Here is an 18,998-nt window from a genome sequence, read left to right as displayed (position 1 = left end):
AACACAATTGACTGTGCTGAAAACGCATGGTCTTCGTCACCGCGCTTGAGATACGCCGAATTCAGTGCTAATCATTTCGAGTCTCAAGATGTGAATTGTTCATGCGAGCAGGTGACTGAACTGCTAGCAGTATGGTTCATGCAAAATGACAAGCGGCAAGGATATGAAAGCAGGAAGTCATAACACCTCCGGTTCCCGAAGTGTACATGATTGATGCCCAGAGAGTCGGGATAGAGAGTCGGGATCTCTGGGTCTACTCGCCAAAGCTTATCAAACTGAAATAGGGCAATAAGTGCCCCATCATATTCCCCCGTTTCCGCCAATTCCCTGCCCCTTCCGCCAGTTTCCTTCAAGCACCCCAGTCTCTTTCCCATATGCAAGTCCCGATGAAGCAACGCTTCGGCCTCGGCTCGACGCTAGGGTGAACGGGACGCTAACGGCTGACGACTACTACCCCGACCATGCAGCGGCTGCACACATCGGGAGTTGCAGACTACTACTCCACAACTCCCTCGAATCTTTACAAGAAAATATATATCAAGGCGTTCGCTGTCATCCTCCCATCTCTTCTATTTCTCCGCCACACCCCTCCACCTTCCCCGCACTTTCCCCCATTGAAAACCCCACATTCCCGCAACACCACAATCCGAACCTCCCGCCCCAACCAACCAACCAATCTCCAAAAAGGGAAACAAGAAAAAAAAAAAAAACCTCCCCTCCCCAAATAATCCAATATGGTGCAACACACCCCCGTCCTCATCTGCGGCGCCGGCTCCGCCGGGCTCTCGGCCGCCACCTGGCTCGCGCGCTACAAGGTGCCGTTCACGCTGCTGGAGCGGCGGCGGGGCCCGCTGCAGACAGGGCAGGCCGACGGCGTGCAGTGCCGCACCGTCGAGGTCTTCGAGAGCTTCGGGATCGCGGAGGAGCTGCTCAAGGAGGCGTACCACGTGCTGGAGGTGACGTTCTGGGCGCCGAAGGAGGGAGAAGGAGGGATCGAGCGGACGAGGGTCACGCCGGATGCCCCGGCCGGGCTGTCGCATCTGCCGCATGTGATTTTGAATCAGGCGCGCGTGAACAGGTTGCTGATCGGGGCGGTGGGGGAGGCCGGCGGCCCCGAGATTGCGTATGGTTGGGAGGTGAAGGGGGTCGAGGTGGATGGGGAGGCGGCGGGGGCGGATCCAGAGGCGTATGCGGTGAGGGTGTGGGCGGAGAGGGATGGGGTGACGGAGGAGTTTCGGGCGAAGTATGTGTTGGTGAGTGCTTCTTCCTGTCTGGACAATCCTCGGCTTGGTGGGGATGAGCTGACTTGGAGTGCGGAGGCGTGCGATGGGGCGCATAGCGTGGTGCGCAAGTCGTTGGGTATCCAGATGGTCGGAGACAGCAGCGACACCATCTGGGGGGTCATGGACGTCTATCCGCAGACGGACTTTCCGGATATCCGCAAGAAGGCCATCATCCGTTCCGACGCTGGTAGCTTGATCATCATTCCGCGAGAAGGCGGGTCCCTCGTACGCTTCTACATCGAGATCCCACAAGGGGTTGCGGCGAAGGACGTCAAGCTCGCTGACCTGCACGAGGCCGCCCGCCGCGTGTTCAAGCCTTACAGCATGGAGTTCGCCGAGACGGCATGGTGGTCTGCCTACGCCATTGGGCAACGGTTGGCAGACCGCTTCTCGCAGTCTGGCCGTGTGTTCCTGACCGGAGATGCGTGCCACACGCACTCCCCAAAGGCCGGTCAAGGGATGAATGTCTCGTTGCAAGACGGTTACAACATTGGCTGGAAGCTGGGATCAGCATTGACTGGACAGGTCCATCACTCCATCATCGACACTTACGTCTCTGAGCGCCAGAAGGTCGCGGCCGATCTCATTGCTTTCGACACGAGCTTTGCACGGCTGTTCAAGACGGGTGACAACGCGCCCAAACCGGAATATGTCAGCGAGCAATTCATCAAGGCCGGGCGTTACATGGCGGGATTGACGGCACGATACGACGATTCCACCATCATTGACAGCAAGGGCAGCGCAGAACACTTGGCCAAGAACGTTACTGTGGGCATGCGCTTCCCAAGCGCGCAGGTCGTGAGGTTCTGTGATGCAAGGCCTATGCAACTGGCCAGAGCCTTAATCGCAGATGGACGATGGAGACTTGTGGTATTTGCTGGTAGTACGGAAGGTCAAACCACTGTCTCGAGGCTGCAAAAGGTATTCATTTGCTTCATCATGGTAGTTCGACATCGGCACTGATATGATCCCATAGCTCGCAGACTTCCTCGGAGGACCACATGGGCTGGTGGCCAAGCTCACGCCCAAAGGTGCTGATATCGATAGCTTGATTGAGCCAATCGTCGTTCTATCAGGACGCCGTCATGGAATGGAGCAGGAACAGATCCCTGACTACTTTCAGCCAGTCACTGGGAAATGGAAGATGCGAGGTAGGCAAGATATATTTGATGTTGTGGGAAGATTTTTAACATGTGTTGGATGCAGATCTCCATAAAGTATTCGTGGACGATGAGGATTACACGCATACTCACGGCCATGCCTACAAGCACTTCGGCATCGATCCCGCTCAGGGTGCGCTTGTCATTGTGCGCCCAGATCAATGTATGAGACCCCATTCAGTCTTTTCAAGTCCTGGCTGACCGAAGTAGACGTTGCGGCGACTTTCTCTCCATCAGATCTGCAGGCTGTGCAAACATTTTTCACTGCCCTCAAATTTACGAATGGACCAGTGTCACCAATTGCGACCGCAGAAAAGCTTTGATAGACAGCTACGTGGCTTTCGTCTACTAGCACTATGAGCACTTACCAATTCAGCCTTGCATGTAAACTACCGAAAGTCGATCATTGATCCGTTACATAGGAGGGGCCGTGTGCGGATTTTCAGACCGGCAGTGAAGAATTAACCCTATGGCTTATTCCAAGCGTGCTTCAAGCTTTCGATATTGGGGAAGGTCAGCTCGAAGAGATCCCACCTATGTCGGTTTACGACAGACGACTTAACGAGTGGAGAATCCATAACACGATAGCTGTTCAGACTTATGTCGCGGAAAGGCGAAGTGGGGAAGAAGACGTGCCACCAAGATGATCGATAGTCCTCGCAGAAGTTCAATGTACTTTCTCAGCTGCCATAACTACCGTCTCACGCTCGAGGTGCCAGTGCTTTACGCCAGTAGTTTGATCTTGCCTGCCCCCTCACCATTGATCAGTGCATGACAGTGACCACCAGCACTGGTGTTTACGGCTCATTGTATTCAGAAATCCCGTTCGACCGCCAACGTCCCTCCACGACACACACGTTGGCCATTTCACGAGGTACCAACCAACCCCGCTTTCCAGACAACACAGGTCTGAGCGGTACCAGCACGACAGGGCCAAAAGAAACAACCCCCTCCCCTCCACCCTCCACCCTCCGCCCCCGTCCAATCGACCTCACGTCGCATACCCAAAAAACACCATATCATCATCCCCCCTAATCGGCACCGTGTGCCCGACGCCATTCGCAAACACGCCCTGCACGCCCTCTCCCCAGACGGTCTTGAAGTAGCCCTGTGCGGGCGTGTTCTCGAGCTGCTGCTCGGGGGCGTCGTAGTCGTAGCCCCACACGGCGGACCACTGCTTCATCGTCTCGGCGTAGTTCTGGGGCTTGAGCGTCGCGTCGGCGGAGCCGTGGTAGACCTGCATGCGCGGCCGCGGCGCCGCGTACGTCGGGAGGTACATGGCGCGCGCGACGTCGGCCCACTGCTCGGGCGACGCCGTCGACTCGCCGTTGGCGCACGTGCTGTTCCACGCGTCGACGGCGCCCGTCGACGACGCGAAGCAGCCCGCCGGCACGCCCGAGTAGACGGTCGCGGCCGCGAAGAGGGTGGGGTAGGTTGCGGCGAGGACGTTCTGTTGTTCGTGGAAGGGAGCGGGCTTGTTAGCATGGTGCTTCCTTTTTTTTTTCTTTCTCAAAAACCGCTTGGACAATTGCGGTGGTGGTGGGTTCCCGGATATAGGAAACTGGTTGATGAAGGACACCAACAGGTAAAGGTGGCGAAATAAGGAGATGAAAGGGACTCACCGTCATCATGGCGCCCGAGCTCGACCCTGTCACAAACACCTTGCTGGCGTCGGCACCCCAATTGTCGATGGCGTAGGTGACCATGTTGGCGATGGAGTTGCTGTCGCCGCCGCCGTTGTGCGTCAGCGTCGCCTGCGAGCTCACATCCCAGCACGAGCCGTCGTGGGGACTGCTCGGGTAGATGACGACGAAGCCGTAGCGCTCCGCGAGCGTGGCGTAGGGCGAGCCGTTGTAGTAGGCTTGCGCGTTGCCGGTGCAGTAGTGGCTGTCCGTCGTTTATCGTGTCAGTTTCTACACGTGTTTGTCTTCGGGAGACCAGGGGGTCGGCGGTCTGGGTAAAAAGACTTACATGGCAACGACGATGCCGGGATTGACAGCAAGCTTGGCGGGGACGTAGACGTACCTGTGTGTTATGGTTAGCCGGATTGTTCGTAGAGAACCAAATGGAGACTGATTCACGTACATGGGCACGCCGGCTGGGTTGTCACCATAGTCTTGGACTTGCTGTAGCGTGGCGCGCTTCTCCAACGCCATGGCATTGATCGACGTCGACAGCAATGTGACGGCCAGTACCGAAAGGAAGCTGAACATCGCCATGGCCAGTGATGGGGATAGACTGTGTTGCCAAGAAAACGTGTACAAGGAAGAATGGCAAAGCGAGAAGAAACCCGGTAAGGAGGAATGGATGGACAGAAGCAGATCCAAAATGCTCCCTGACTCGAGACTTTATACAAATCCGAGGAATGGCTTCCAAGGGCTTGGCTGTCTCTGCTTGCAATTAGTCGGCCACGTTAATACTTTCCTCCCTGCCCGTAAAGCGTACCGAAGGCCGCATCATATGGACGAGCGGATGCCGGCAGGCGGGCCGTAACGCAGAGAAGGGAAAACATGCTCGAGTCGTGCTGAAACGAAAGCTTAAAACACCGCCGCACTCGGGCCGCATAGCCAAGCGCAGCCACCTGATGAAAGCGGAGAGTCATGGGCATGTGTGTCCGTGAGCACCCAGCAGAACGAACGGCTCGGCACGTCGCTGCATTTAGCCAAAAGGTCAACCTTGCCCGCTTTCGGTGCGTGCCGGATCCCGTGCCGACGACATTTCTGCTCTGTCAATGATTTAGGCTAGTCGAAAGAATCCGGGGTAAACCCTTACTGCTTTAGCCGGACGCCAGTAGCTGATGTCCTTAGCTTAAGTGACTAAAGTAGCTGCGGATTTGACTGAAAGTGCGGGGAGCCATTAATTGTTCGACAGCTTGATATCGCCATGGTCTGGAGACCCAACTCACTTCCGACTCAATCCCCACTGGAACTCCACAAACGCACATGAACAAGCAACCGTTTCGAGGGGGTTCCAAACATGTTTAGTACTCATTATATCAGCTTTTTTCGTTTGATCAAAGCCTTGTTGGTGGCAGAGATAGCCACTACTGATGCAACCAGAAGGGTATTCCATCAAACAATCGTGTCAACGCCCACCCGTAAGCCAACCATCTCATCGAACTAGAAATTAAAAGTATCCCGTCGTAATCCTAAAGAAGTTTTGAAAATATGGCACTCTCGCAACGTGGAGGTGCAGTCGCCGTCATACGCTTGTTTTCTCTGGATGCTGTTCGAATCCACTGCCGTCATCATCCCTAGACCAATTTTTAATGTCCGGTCTTGGACAGTCATGTACCGCGGTCTAATTGACCAGAGACAAAGGTTTCCACAAATCAACGAAGAATACGATACCCAAGAGCCGCGTTGACACGAGATTCTTGAATCTTTCCCCCGGTGCTTCTACCGATGGTCCTCAGCGGCAGTGGTCACGTCGACATCGCCCAGGTCTGGTCTCGAATCGGCCTCGCTAATCCGAGGCGGCGGCTCGTCGGTCTTCCGGATGATGTTGAGACTCCGACGAGGCCTGTCCTCCGATTTCCTCGACACATCAAGACTCCGGCGCGAGTTATCCTCGGTCTTCCGGAGCACGTCGAAGCTCCTGCGCGGGCGGTCCTCACTGCGTTTGCTGCCGAAGAGGTCCAAACTCATGCGGCCCTTTTTCTCCTTGTTGTCCTCCAAATCCGTCTCCTCGCCTGTTTCTTCCAGTCGCCGCAACCTCTCGTCGTGCTTCTCTTGCCGTCTCTGCATCTTGTGGATGGCCTCCTCCGTGAGCTCTTGCCGGGACATCCTTTCAATGACGTCCTTCTTGCGCGTCCTTCGGTCGCCGACGGAAATCAGGATACCAGCTGTAATGTTGACAGTAATCGAACAACACAGAATGACGGCGGTTAGCGCTCCAGGGCGAACATGGTAGTCAATACCCCATGTGCAGGCCCCAAGAGCAATTTGAAGACAGGAATGGCAGTCCAGAAGAGTAACGATAACGATGAGGAGTCGGAGGGGAAACGCGAAGTGCGTGTCCGTCTCGTGAGGCTTGTAGAAAGTATGAGACTTGGCGAACTTCTCCTGGTGGTGCACCAAAGTAGCCTGCTGCTTGGGGTTGAGCACGCTGAGCTCTTCCTGTTCATGTCTCGAAGCCTCGACATCAGTATCCGGCGGCACCGGCTCGTTGGGCAGGTCGTTCTTGTCCTGAAGTTTCGGTAAGGCTTTCTCCTTCCGCAGCTTCCAGGTCTTTCGGTCTGTGGACGTGTGAGTACATCATCGAAAGATACAAGCAGTCAGTTTGAGCTAAGGGGTGACGTACGATAATGTGCTATGAAGATCATGTGATAGGTATCCACGGCACGGAACGGGGCGAGGCCATCTCCCACGATGGCGAAGAGGGCAACCAGCACATTGTCGATGATGTTGATGATGTAGTGCTGGCGGTCACCAACATAGATCCATCCAATCAGGAAAAGCACCCAGGCCAAACCGAAGAGAGTGATGAGCGTGGCGTATAGAGTCACCAGGAATCCCAAAGGCTTGCTGACATACTTGCCGAAGCCTTTCAAGCTGCGCTTGAACCTGGAGCGGCGCGAGTGAAGCATGTGCCGCACGTAGTCGTTCAGCTCAGCTTTGTCCTCTTCGGTCCAGCCATCGAGCGTGATCCCGTGGGGCAGCACCGCATAACGTGACTCACTCAAGGCGGAGGTGATGCTAAAGGCACGTTCACTCGGAGTTCCGGGTCGGTCCGCACTGGTCCTTGGTCGTTCTGCACTGCCGACCGGTCGCAGTTCGGGCATCGTTGGCATGTGCTGCAGTGGTCTGACGGGGGGGCCGCCAGCAGCAGTGGCCTCGAACTCGCCTTGCTTCTCCCTCGACGACGTCTGAGGCCTCGACGCCGCGGCGGGGTACGCCGGAAGACGAGACAAGTCATAGGTAGGCCGCCTGTTCACAAACCTACCCAGCTGGGGGACGAAGAGGGAGTTCTGGATGTTGGTCAAGGAGGACAACGCCGAAACCTCGGGATCTATCAAACGGGAGAGTCAGCATCCGAAAGCCGTGGGCCCCGTTTATCGCGTGGTGGTCCGTGGCGGCAGCGACATACCAATAACATCGAGCAGATCGACGATCCTGGAATCGTACAGGTTCTCGGGCAGGGCTTGGTGGGGCGGCTGTTGTGCACCGTCTGCGTTGCGATGCAGGCCAAGGCCGTTGAGCGCGGCGACGCTGGCCCGCCGGAAACGACCCGACCCGTTTGCCAAGCCCGGGCGTGCTGGCTGGGTGGGCTCGAAGGCTGTGGCGTCCGTATTGTTGTTCTGCGGCAGCTCGGGCACCGAGGGCATGTTGTTGATCCCGGTGCGGGCGCGGGTGAGCTCTCCGACGTCGAAGGTCGGCCGGTGCGGCTCGGAGCTCGAGCGTCGGCGGTTGGCCTGCCATTCGTTCTCCAGCGCCTGGCGCCGCATGTCCTGCTCCAGCTGCTCATGCTGCTCCTCTTGCTGCTGCTGGTTCTGTTGACGAAGGCTGGGGATGGTCTCCAGCCGGCCGACCTGGCCCGATGGCAGGCGTCGAAGGCGGATGGCCGACTCGCGGGGTTGCAGGTTCGGGCGCGATGTTACGGGATAGAGCCGGCTGGTCTGTTGGGCAGCGCGCGCAGGGGAGGTGGCGACGGCGCCGTCGGCAGAGCTGGCAGAGGCGCGACGAGCGCGGCGCAGGGGCGAGCCATTGCGACGGTTGGGCGAGGAGGAGTCCATGTCTACCTCCGCGATCGAAGGAGACGATGGAGAGGCGAGAGGTAAATAATCAGATCGCTGCGACCCCGGAAAGGACTACATAACTTAGCCCGCCTGGACCGCCAGATGCGGCGCTCGGGCGCCACGTGTGGCACTGGCTGCCCTCTACGTCACTTTAGCGCCTTGTTTTTACTTGCTTCGCACTCCCTCGCGCCCATCGCTCGGCCTCCGCGCGGCCCATTTCCGATGCGTCTGCGCGCAGCCATCCCCAATCCCCGTCCAGCGCCCCGCCAGCCGCCGCTCGTCAGCACCCTGCGCAATCCGTCAGCAACGCCACGGCGCCTAGCGCGCTCCCCTTTGAGCCGATAAACATCTCCTGCCGACTGAACAGGAGCGGTCGGAATCGTCTCCTGGCTGGCTGCTGCAATCTGCTGGGCCAACAGGTTGAGAATTGCGGGACGCTAGCCGAATTTAGTCGCCGATCAAACGCGCAGATCCTCAAATGACAGCTCGTCCGCATGGGCCATTGCCGTCTTAACTTCTACTTCACCCCACCCGGCGACTGGATGCTGTTCCTTTTCAGTCGAGCCAGACCGCTAGAATTACGCCATGCTGGGTGGCCGAGCCTCTTTTTGGGCACTTTCCCCGTCTATAAACGTTCCATATTAACACTTCAATTGCCCGTTCTACGCTGCACTTGCGGTTCACCAATAAGCTAATAGGCCTTGTATGACTCGATGATATGGCATTGTTATAGCAAAAGCAGGTAGCTGACTCGAGTCTGAAGAATTCATTACAACACTAAAGCATACCCACCCGTCCTTCACGGTCACTGGAGTCGTGTCCTAATTCCCATCGTCTGCATAGGGGGTATAATATCAAGAAAGCAACCAAAGGAAATTGTGGCCAATGAACGCCGTAACAAAAGCCTGCTTACTCGATCATAGCAACGAGCATCCTCTCGTAGTCGCCCCTCGTCTCGCCTTCGATTCTCTTCCTGAGATCCTTTCCATACTTCGCCCTGTAAGCCTGCTTGACGGCCTCCTTGAAGCCGCGATCCCAGTGGACTCTCACGACACGGTCGATAAGATGCCTATCATGAGTACCAACGCCCGACATGGAATCCTCGAGAAGCTCAGCCTCCGCCATCGGCTTGTTGAGTGCACGCGTGAGGGTAAGATGCAGCGCATCTTTCATGTGGCCCGAGAACTTGGAGTCGATAGCCTTGGTGAGCGACTGGTGGTAGCGACGCTGGTACGTGTCCGCAATGGCACGGAGCTCGCCGTCCGACCGCTGCGAAAGGACCTGGCAAGCGTGAACGGCATTCTTGTTCAAGCCGACCGGCCCGGTTCCCATTGCATTCTGCAGCTCCGTGGTGGCCTGCTCGATGTTCTGAGGGATGATCGGCGTCGACTCCTCGTGCCTGGTGCCGGCGGCAAGCATCACGAATAGCGTTTCCGTGCCTGCGGATAGGTCTCCTCTGAGGTCGGCCTCTAGGTCCTTGTTAAACATCTTCCTGTATTCTGCCCTGATGGCGTGGACGTCGGCATTGGTACGGCCGCAGAGCACATCGTTCAAATCCGACTCCTTGGTTCCCACACCCCTCATGGCGTGGAACAGAGTGTGGGCATCCTGCTGGAGAGGGCCGCGAGCACAAGCCAGGAGCGCCTCTCTAAAGTCGCCGCTCGTCTCCTTTTCCAAATCGCGCAGTAGGTCCCTCATAAAGCGCTGGTTATATGTGTTGCGGACCGAAAACATTTGCACAGGATCCAGCTTGGAGAGCACGCGGATTACTGCCTTTTCGTCGGTACCGAAGCCCTTCATTGCTTTTCGGAGGGCTTCAGCTTCCATACTTGTGTCGACGAAAGGCATTTGGCTGGAGTATCCTAGTGAAGGAGGCGCGGGCGGGCCGCCGCCGTAGGCCTGCACAGGCGGCGCACCATATTGACCCGGAGGCGGCGCGCCATACTGCCCGGGAGGAGGTCCTGGCGGGGGAGCGCCATACTGCCCGGGCGGCGGCGCGCCGTAACCATGCTGCTGAGGCGGATACTGGCCGGGAGGAGGGCTAAACTGCTGTTGCGGTGGCGGATAGCCCTGAGGAGCACCGTACTGCTGCTGCGGCGGCGGGTAGCCGGGGGCGCCGTACTGCTGGGGAGGAGGGTAGCCTTGGGGCGGGTAACCGCCCTGGGGAGGGTACTGGTGATGCGACATTGAGGGTGGCGGCGGTGGTGGTCGATTATAGCCTTGTTGAGGATAAGGCGAGTAAGACTGGCTTGGTGGGGGCTGGTTGTAGCCCGGCTGAGGGGAGTCTTTATGTACAAAGTGACGAGGAAGGAGCGACGTCAGCGCCAAGTGCTCAGCCTTGGGAGCTGTTGGGGCGCAATGAGACTTACAGGGCTGCTGGAATGGTGGAGGGTGTCCGCCGGGTGGCGGTTGCTGGTAGTACGACATGAGTGGTGATTCACTAGCTGTATGCAGGGAACGGCAGAGGAAAGGAGCAATTGGCAGCGGTTGGCAATGTGCCGGAATGCCGGATGGAGGAGGGTTAAGAGAGAGCGCGGCGAGGACGGATGACGACAGTGCGCGGTGGCTGACGAGGGCGCGAGGCTGAGTTGGTCACAGCCACTCAAAAGTCGCGTGGCCGCCTCTGCAAGTTGGGCTGCCCCTCACGCTCTGCACACCACATGATATTGTTCGGAGGCGCAGTCGTCTGCGCTTTATGAAATCCCCTGGGTGGGGGCCAACAAAGTACCCGCCGGTACCCTCGCCTCTGGCCGCGCCGCGATCCTCTGCACGCAGCCGGATCTGCTGCTGCTCTCTGCAGGCTGCCGTCAGCGCTTTCTTGGACCAGGGTCCCCTTTTACCAAAATGGGCCGCCGGGCGCAAGGCCGAGGCGCTACCTGCGCAAGCGCGGCAAATGCTGCCCAGCCGATCGTCCATGTCTGCCTGGCTGCAGCCGGTGATGGTGGTTGCAGATGCAGTGAAGCGTTCGCGGCACGCCAGGCACGCATGCCGAAGAAGCAAACAGCAGCCTGAGTATCTATACCCGCGGCATGCCTGCAGCTGTCTCCATTGTACCCGCGCACTCCGCCCCGACCTCAGCCTTGCTGCACTCCGCAACGGATGCACGTCTCACGGTCCAAGGCGTGTCCACCTCTCCGCTGTCGCCTCCACACCGCAGAGGCCTGACTCACCCTAAACGTCATATATTCCGGGAATTGTGGCCCCTTCTTGGCACAGGGTCACCGGAGTCTCTTCAGATGCCATGCCATTCGTCGGTACTCGACGATACTTGAAAAGCGTATGAAAGCTTTTCCATCACGAAGAAGCAAAAAGTCTAGTGACCCGCCGACAACACCGAGCAGCTGACTTGCAGCATGCCCGATGATCTGTTCTCCTGCTGTTTAAATGTGCTCCTCCCGCACCGCTCTGGTGCCAATGCGCATACGCATGCAACTGCCTCTGTCCTTGTACTCTCGTCACCCTAAGTTTCACTCCCATCTCTAGCCTGCGATCCGGCGATCCTGCCTTGGCTTCGCTTACACTACATAACCTCTGCATCCTTTCTCCCCGCCTGATTGCCCCCTCACAAGGCAGACTTTAATCCCGCACGGCGAAAAAGCAAGGGCGTCGAGGACAAAGAGAGAGAGTTTAAAAATCCGGAATTAGCCTCCTCTTCCATCCGACACTCTCCTACATCCATCAAACACTGAAGCATCCTACCAAACCACAACCAACCAACCAGCCACCATGGCCAGCAACGACCCCTACCGCGCCGGCCACGGCACCCAGCATTTCGTGCCCCCGCCCCAAGCGTACACCGCGCCCCCACCCGTCAACAACCAGCAACAGCTCTCGCGCTACTACCAAGACGCCGGCGCCGGCGGCAACAACGCCAACACCAGCCTCGCGCCGTGGACGGCCCCGCCGGCGGGACCGGTCCGCGGGGACTCGTACCGCTCGCAGCGCTCGCAACGCTCCCAGCGCTCGCATCGATCGCGCCGGTCCGTCCGGCTCGACGAGGACGAGAAGCATCGCGAGAAGCGGCCCACCATGGGCGACTCGCTGTTCGCCTTCTGGGGCGTCATGTGGGGCGCGGTGCGGTCGCCGTCCGGGAAGCGTAGTTGAACGGCGGGCCCCTTCCTTCCCCCACCCTCCACCCACCTTCAGAATGGGAGAGGGAGAAGAAGAAGAAGAAGACCGCGGCGAAGCATATAAGTCGAGTAATGAGAGAGGAAACCCAAAATGGAAGTTAGATACCCGGGAAGGAGGATACACATGAGGAGAAACATCTCGCATGCAACTTTCGTACTGTTGGGTTCGAGGCGTTTGATTTGTGGATTAGATGAGGATTGGGCGGGCTCATAGACTGTTGTGTTTGATTTCGTTTCTTTCTCTGCATAGTCATGGGTTGGGCATTGAGAAACAAAACACAAGGCGGCGCTTTTCTTGCCTAGTATACTGTCATCTCCTTGAATTGAATGAACGATCACTTACTCTTAGTACTTTGCTTGAGCTCTGAGGACGCAGCAGAGTAGTATCAACAACGTCAACCAACGTGCGATGGTCACCAAGTAGCTTTAGAGCTTGTGAAGGTTCAACAATGACGATTCCGCTTTTTCCCTGAGCATGTATATGTGTCCTCGATTCCGCCTCTGAAGAAAATTTGGTACAAAGATCAGCACTTAACGTACAAGTGTATTGAACAAAAAATGAGTTTCCAGCCGGAAACGCAAGATATGGCCGCCACAAGACTCAGCACTTGAGCCCATGTATTCTAGAATCGGACCAAAAACGAAGAGAAATTGGCACAACTTAGTCCCGAACTCCGCCTCGCCGAAACTTTTGCTGATGCCTGGAGAGGACCAAAAGAATCCGCTCCGTGTCATACGGTTGAGAAGCGATATTCACATTATCCAAAGAATACGATTTAATAGATCCTAGGGGGAGGAGAAGGGAGGCGCGTCTGATACTGTCCGGCCGTTGGGGATGGGCGTCAGCTCTGATGCAATCCACAGCCCGTTAGACGACGGCTTTGAGCTGCTGTGGGGCTTGTCCAATGGCAACAACTTCGAGAGTCTGACACGCAGCGACAGGACCGATCGCGCTCCACGCCCGGGTAGTTACAAGAATATTAGGGCTGACGGCTTTTTGTTGAAGAAAATTCGTGTCGGTCGTGAGCAGTGCGACGGCGACTAGTAGATCTCGCCTATGTGACGCTCGCTATCGGGCTTCCACGTCCCTGGAAAATGATCAGTAAATGCCTGTGCGACAGCACCTAGCAGTCGTGTAACTGGGACTAACCTTCAAAGTTGTGCTTGACGAAGGCCATCGGATCGTCGTCCTCCCCAGCACCCATTTGGCGGACGCCAGGGCTGAAACTGGTGATCGGCAGCACTATGACATCGCCCACCTTCTTCGCGGCAGTGATTCCGGTGAAATCTTCCCAGCTAATGTTCTTCGTGCTTGTGCTCATGTCGAAGTATTGCGGGTCGTTGAAGAAATCGAAGATGATGTCCGTCCACAGCGCCGGCCCAGTGTACTCGACGATTCCCTTGACGTCAGCGACAAGGGTGCCCTCGCGCTTGCGCTTCAGAGTCTCCTCGGTGATGTTTGCGACAATCTCGCGCAGCACAGGGTGGCCCGGCTTCGACTGGATGGTCCATTGGCAGAATTGGATGCGTCGCGAGTACCAATCGTGCCAGTCCTCCCTGTCGGGATCCGCCTCAATACCAATGACCAGGCCGTACGCGTCGCGTGGAACGTCAGAGGGCACCCATTCGGTGGCAGGCTTCAGCGCCGCAGTGTCAATGTCTGAGTATATGCCTCCCCTGGCTAGCAGGATGAGGTAGCGGAAGAAGTCGGCCTTGAGCACGGGCAGCGGAAGCGAGTGGTAGGCCTCCAAGACCTCAGGAATGGAGGCGTACAGGTGGCGCATCAGATGCACGGCGACCGAATCGGTGATGACCTCGTGGACGAAGGTAGGGTGGTGGATGGTCCAGCTGGCTTCGGGCTCGCGGAAGATCTCGTCGAACTCGCCGGACGCGGGCGTGTACTTCCATGTCTGCCAAATGTACGCGGGGAATTTGCCCTGGGGGTCGTAGGGGAACTGGTACTCGAGCTGCTGGCGCAACGGCTTGGTGTGCAGATCCTCGAGAGCTATCTGCGGGCGCTCCTTCTTTGCTACCGCCTGCGGTGCAGTCTTCTCTGTCTTGCGCTCGGAGGATTGGCCGGCCTGGGCTTGAGCGTCGATCGCATCGGGCTGGGGGGCAGCGTTGGAGGCGGGCTTGGATTCGGGCACCACAAGCTTGGCCGACGGGCCGGTGGTGTGCGATGATCGCAATAGGACGAAGAAGGTGAGCAGGGCGGCGGCGATTACGATGGCCCGGCGATAGGTGAGCATGGTGGGCGACGGGGGCCGCCGGAGCGCAGACTGGAGCTTGCGGATCTGGAAAGGGTGAACTGGCGGCTGGCGGTCAATTTTAAGAAAGCCGGCGTGGTTGGAGGCCTGTCGGCCTGAGTGGAGCCCAGAGACCGAGGCGGAGATTGAGCGTGGGGAGACAGATAGGGCAGGGTGGAAGCCACGAGTCGGAGCTCGAAGATCTGTTATAGCAGGCGGCCGTCGAGGAAGCGAACACGGCCCTGCCAAGCGGATTTTGGGTTGTTTCAGCTCAGCTGAGGGCGGGCTCGGCGGCGGTGCAGGCAGCGCGGGCGGCTGATTGGTGCTCTAAATTGTGGTGAGCTTCCTTCTCGAACCCCTCGCTTCGGGCCTAGTGTTACAGATTCACTACTGCTCAGACTGCCAACGTCCTTGCCGACGGCCCTGTGGTAATCGAACACGAGCGAGGTTCCTGCACCTGCGCGCCGTTGGCCGCCGAGGGTTTTATGCTCTCGCCGATGCGCGCGATCCGGCGCCGGGGGCCACGCGTTTGCGTGGCTTGTTGTCACGGCCGCCCCGGCTGGCCGCGCCCCTCCCCTGGCACCCTGTGCCCTGGCACCCTGGCCGCGCCTGCAAACACAGGCAAGGAACCAACACGCGTTATACACCCGCCGTACCTGCCGTCTTCATGCACCGCCCTCGCGGGGTCGCGACACGCTCCGCCCTGGCCAGAGCGCCGCGCATCGTGGAGCGGAGCAGGCTGCGCGGCGTCTCAACCGCGTCCGTTTTTAGGCGTCTGGCTAGCCTGCAGCTTACGACTCCGCTGAGAGCCGGCCTGCTCCTATACTGGCCACATGCACGCCTTCTGCACGCACGGCACACGCTGCTCCTATCGTCCATCTCTCAGACCTAGCCGCCCTTGCTATCCGGCGCCCGCTTCTGGGCCCCGTCATCAACTGGCCGGCCGTGCCTGTCCTGAGCCCGCGCGCCGGGACATCATCAGCGGCACTCTGTCCGCGACATGGCACCATGTGTGGAGCCCTTTACGACTGCCTGTGCTCACCGGAGACAGGAGGGACGATCGCCCACTAGAGAGCTTGTGAAAGCTTAGATGCCAAACACTCCGCGTATAAGCGGCCGCTGCACGCTCCAGCACCAACAGCTCCGTTGTTGTTGCATCATACCGTCCGACGGAGACATGCAATTTTGCTATCTTTGTCTCACCAGGACCCGGCTAAGGCGCAGCCGTGCATACGCAGCCCCTAGCGAACGGCGGCCTGGCCCAGAGCCTCGAGCACGTTTTCCACCGTTAGCACGGTCCCGAAGATGCCTCCTTCGCCGGCAATGCTGCTTAACGTCGCCTCGTGCAGTGCCACATCCACGCTGGCGCATGCATCCTTGAGCACTGCGCAATCGAATCCTCTGTCACTTGCCTCGCGGACCGTGGTGCTCACACACACGTCGGTCGTGACGCCTGCGATCACGAGATTCCGGATCCCTCGGTTGCGCAACAAGAGCTCGAAGTCGGTGTTTGCGAACGCTCCTTTGCCCGGCTTGTCGACTATCGGCTCGCCCTCGACTGGATAGAGTTCAGGAATGATGTCGTGTCCCTTGCCTCCCCGAATAAGAAGTCGTCCTCCGAGGGGGCTAGGCGCGCCGATGCCTTGACCCGAGGGATTGTTGCGAGACCGGAAACCCTCTCGAGGAGAAAGCGTTGACAAGTCGGCACGATGACCTTGCGGACCATTTCGTTAGTACTGTTATTAGCATCGAAAAGGCCAAGGAGAGCGCTACCTTCTCGTGTGTGGTACACTTGCCATCCGGCCGTTCGAAAGGCACGCAACACCGCTTGGATTGCTGGGATGATTGCTCGCGCCCCCGAGATATCGTGGCCCTGGTGGGTGATGTAGCCACCTTCGGTGCAGAAGTCGTTCTGCATATCTATAATGACGAATGCGGTCGTTTCCCGCGAGAAGGACGCGTCGAAAGGCCACGCGTAGGGAACTGCAGCGGCAATCTGGGAGGTAACCATGACGGAAGAGAGTCGCTGGTGTGCTTTGGCGTACTAGCGGTGCTCAACACACAAGACTGGATCACCATGGAGTTGGTCTCTCATACTGTACGCTGGTGATGCAACTGATCGGCTCACAGGTGAACTTGCCGAGTCTTCACTATGTCCAATCCCGTTTCGCGTTTATATGGTCTACGCATACAAAGGATGTTGCTTCTTACTAGTCTTTTCCGTATACTCACATGTGCTTTTGTTTTCCTTTTCCCAGCTTTCTCCCCCGCTTCGACGCACCGACGTCTCGAGTCTCTTGAAAGTTACGCCCTTTGCTAATCTCGCTCCAGACCCCATGCAATCTTAGCCAATAAAGCATGAATAAATCCTAGACGGCGGCAAGATGCTATAATAGGCTTCAGACATTGACACCATGATTGCGGCCGGACGGTGCGACAGAACCAGCCCCGGAACCGAGCGACTTACAGACAGACTCGAGCTTAACATAGCCAATACCTCCACAGCGCCAGGGCATAGGAGCTGTTCTTTGACCATGACTCCAGCACTTATAAAGTCACAGCTGGCTCTCGCGCTCATGATTCAGGCGGCGAGCCCTACCCCGCTGCGGGCCCTTGGGGCTACGGATGACGTGACTGGAGAAGTTGATGCCGTGCTCCGGACTTCGACAATCCGATCCACCACGATTTGCGACGACCACCGGGAGGGGTTGCCAACAAGATCCCTACACGCAAAGCACGCATGTAATTGGAGCGTCAAAATCTGTACCGCGACTTTTCTCGATCGGCTCCGTGCTCCACACTGGACAATTCGTTCATTCGTCGTTTCGCGATTCACTTGTCAGACACTAGGAACATTTCCCGGTTAAGAAGATCCAAAAGTCTCCTGTATCTAGTACTGCAGATCCATCTCTGCACGTACACAGGTTGATCTTCAGACTTGAATCATTTTTAGCGCATGGAGGCGCTCGAACTACGCATACACCAAGACATACGCAATCGCAGTCTGCAATGGCGCAGCTGCTTATAGTTGACATACATCAAGCTCTCTTTCCCCTCTCCCAGCCTTTTCCTCTATTACTCCTCGCCTGTGAATGACGTAACTTGTTACCACTCGCGCCGAACGACCGTACGAATTGCCCATACCGGCTCAAACCGACTTGCGCCATGTCGAAACCAGGGTCAAACGGTGATCTCCCCACCATTGATCTGAAAGTAGCCACCAATGGATCCAGAAACGAGCATGAGAATGCCTTTTCGGAACTTTCCCGGCCAATCATAGTATCACCCGCCGTTGGCCAGAATCTCGGCAGCCCGGTAGGTGTCTCATTCCAAAGACGAAGAGAAAAAAAAAAGAAAATTGGAAACAATACATGCACCCAGGAATGCCGGAAAGAGCTGACATCCAAATTTCCCCCAGACCGCCCTCGCCATCGGCGCCTTCGCCACGACGCTAACGACGCTGTCCTGCTCGCTCATGGAATGGCGCGGCGTCACGACGACCAACGTCTTCATCGGGAACTTCTTCTTCGTCGCCGGCATCGGCATGGTCATCTCCGCGCAGTGGGAGATCGTGCGCGGGAACTCGTACGGCTACACCGTCCTGAGCGCCTTCGGCCTCTTCTACGCGGGCTTCGGCGCCATCATCACGCCCTCGTTTGGCGTCACCGATTCTTACGGGACGGACACGGTCGAGTATAACAACGCGCTCGGATTCTTCATGCTATGTAAGTCTGTGGTGGGGGATGTGTGCCTGGCGCGAGGCGGCCATCGGGGAGCTGCTGACCAAAGGCAAAAAAAAGTGTGGACCGTCTTCAACACGTTCTTCCTGATAGGGGCGTTGCCAATGTAAGTGAACGGTCCCGCTCGACTACCCCCTCCAAACCCCTACAAGAAACTGGGTCTGACACGGGACAGAAACCTCGTCTACATCGCCATCTTCGCCACTGTCGAGCTCGCCTTCGGCCTTGTCGCTGCCAGCTATTTTGCCGCAGCAGACGGGAATGCGGACACGTCGGTGGCACTGAAGAAGGCCGGCGGCGTGTTTGCGTTCTTGTCCGGCCTGTTTGGTTACTACACGCTGGGCCACTTGATGTGTCAGGAGGCACTGTTCTTCTCGTTTCCCATGGGCTCGACGGAGCGCTTCTTCAAGAGGAGACAGTTGAATGAGGAGAGACCTGAGCCACAACATGCACCTGTACATGCTTAGGAGATGATAAAAGGCAGGAGGCCGAGCCATTGGAAATTGAAGCGGCAAAGAAAAGTGAAGCATGCGCAGTGTACTTCAACTTCAGGTGTTCGCAAACGACCTCACGCTTGATGTCAACCCATCGTAAAAGATTTCTATTTGTCATTTATGAAATAACACTTGTCCTGAATTTTGCCTCCAGTGCATGGATCGCCTGCATGTGTGCCGTCTTGAATCGGAGTAGAGATGCCACTTC

General features: G+C 57.4%; 6 protein-coding genes across 6 annotated transcripts; 2 read left to right on the top strand and 4 right to left on the bottom strand.

Moving 5' to 3' along the window:
- Positions 1-1,367: 1,367 nt before the first annotated feature.
- SLS55_007409 (uncharacterized protein) lies at positions 1,368-2,795 on the top strand (the record flags this gene model as incomplete). The annotated part of the gene is made up of 4 exons (XM_066778828.1): positions 1,368-2,204; positions 2,260-2,434; positions 2,490-2,606; positions 2,770-2,795. 4 exons carry the CDS (start codon positions 1,368-1,370, stop codon positions 2,793-2,795), a joined length of 1,155 nt encoding a protein of 384 aa, XP_066631265.1.
- Positions 2,796-3,434: 639 nt separating this feature from the next.
- SLS55_007408 (uncharacterized protein) lies at positions 3,435-4,662 on the bottom strand (the record flags this gene model as incomplete). The annotated part of the gene is made up of 4 exons (XM_066778827.1): positions 3,435-3,893; positions 4,066-4,330; positions 4,415-4,468; positions 4,529-4,662. The coding sequence occupies 4 exons, from the start codon at positions 4,660-4,662 to the stop codon at positions 3,435-3,437; spliced, it is 912 nt and encodes a 303-aa protein (XP_066631264.1).
- A 1,179-nt stretch (positions 4,663-5,841) lies between these two features.
- Positions 5,842-8,177, bottom strand: SLS55_007407 (uncharacterized protein; the record flags this gene model as incomplete). The annotated part of the gene is made up of 3 exons (XM_066778826.1): positions 5,842-6,680; positions 6,746-7,453; positions 7,532-8,177. The coding sequence occupies 3 exons, from the start codon at positions 8,175-8,177 to the stop codon at positions 5,842-5,844; spliced, it is 2,193 nt and encodes a 730-aa protein (XP_066631263.1).
- Positions 8,178-9,089: 912 nt separating this feature from the next.
- Positions 9,090-10,367, bottom strand: SLS55_007406 (uncharacterized protein; the record flags this gene model as incomplete). The annotated part of the gene is made up of 1 exon (XM_066778825.1): positions 9,090-10,367. One exon carries the CDS (start codon positions 10,365-10,367, stop codon positions 9,090-9,092), a length of 1,278 nt encoding a protein of 425 aa, XP_066631262.1.
- A 2,984-nt stretch (positions 10,368-13,351) lies between these two features.
- och1 (alpha-1,6-mannosyltransferase Och1) lies at positions 13,352-14,559 on the bottom strand (the record flags this gene model as incomplete). The annotated part of the gene is made up of 2 exons (XM_066778824.1): positions 13,352-13,398; positions 13,461-14,559. The coding sequence occupies 2 exons, from the start codon at positions 14,557-14,559 to the stop codon at positions 13,352-13,354; spliced, it is 1,146 nt and encodes a 381-aa protein (XP_066631261.1).
- Positions 14,560-17,721: 3,162 nt separating this feature from the next.
- Positions 17,722-18,763, top strand: SLS55_007404 (uncharacterized protein; the record flags this gene model as incomplete). Its single annotated transcript, XM_066778823.1, has 4 exons — positions 17,722-17,871; positions 17,975-18,281; positions 18,357-18,402; positions 18,472-18,763. 4 exons carry the CDS (start codon positions 17,722-17,724, stop codon positions 18,761-18,763), a joined length of 795 nt encoding a protein of 264 aa, XP_066631260.1.
- Between the last annotated feature and the right edge of the window lie 235 nt (positions 18,764-18,998).

Source organism: Diplodia seriata (genome assembly GCF_021436955.1).
Source record: "Diplodia seriata strain FDS-637 chromosome Unknown scaffold_7, whole genome shotgun sequence".
Classification (NCBI taxonomy): Eukaryota; Fungi; Ascomycota; class Dothideomycetes; order Botryosphaeriales; family Botryosphaeriaceae; genus Diplodia; species Diplodia seriata.
This window is presented reverse-complemented; position numbering and strand designations above follow the sequence as displayed.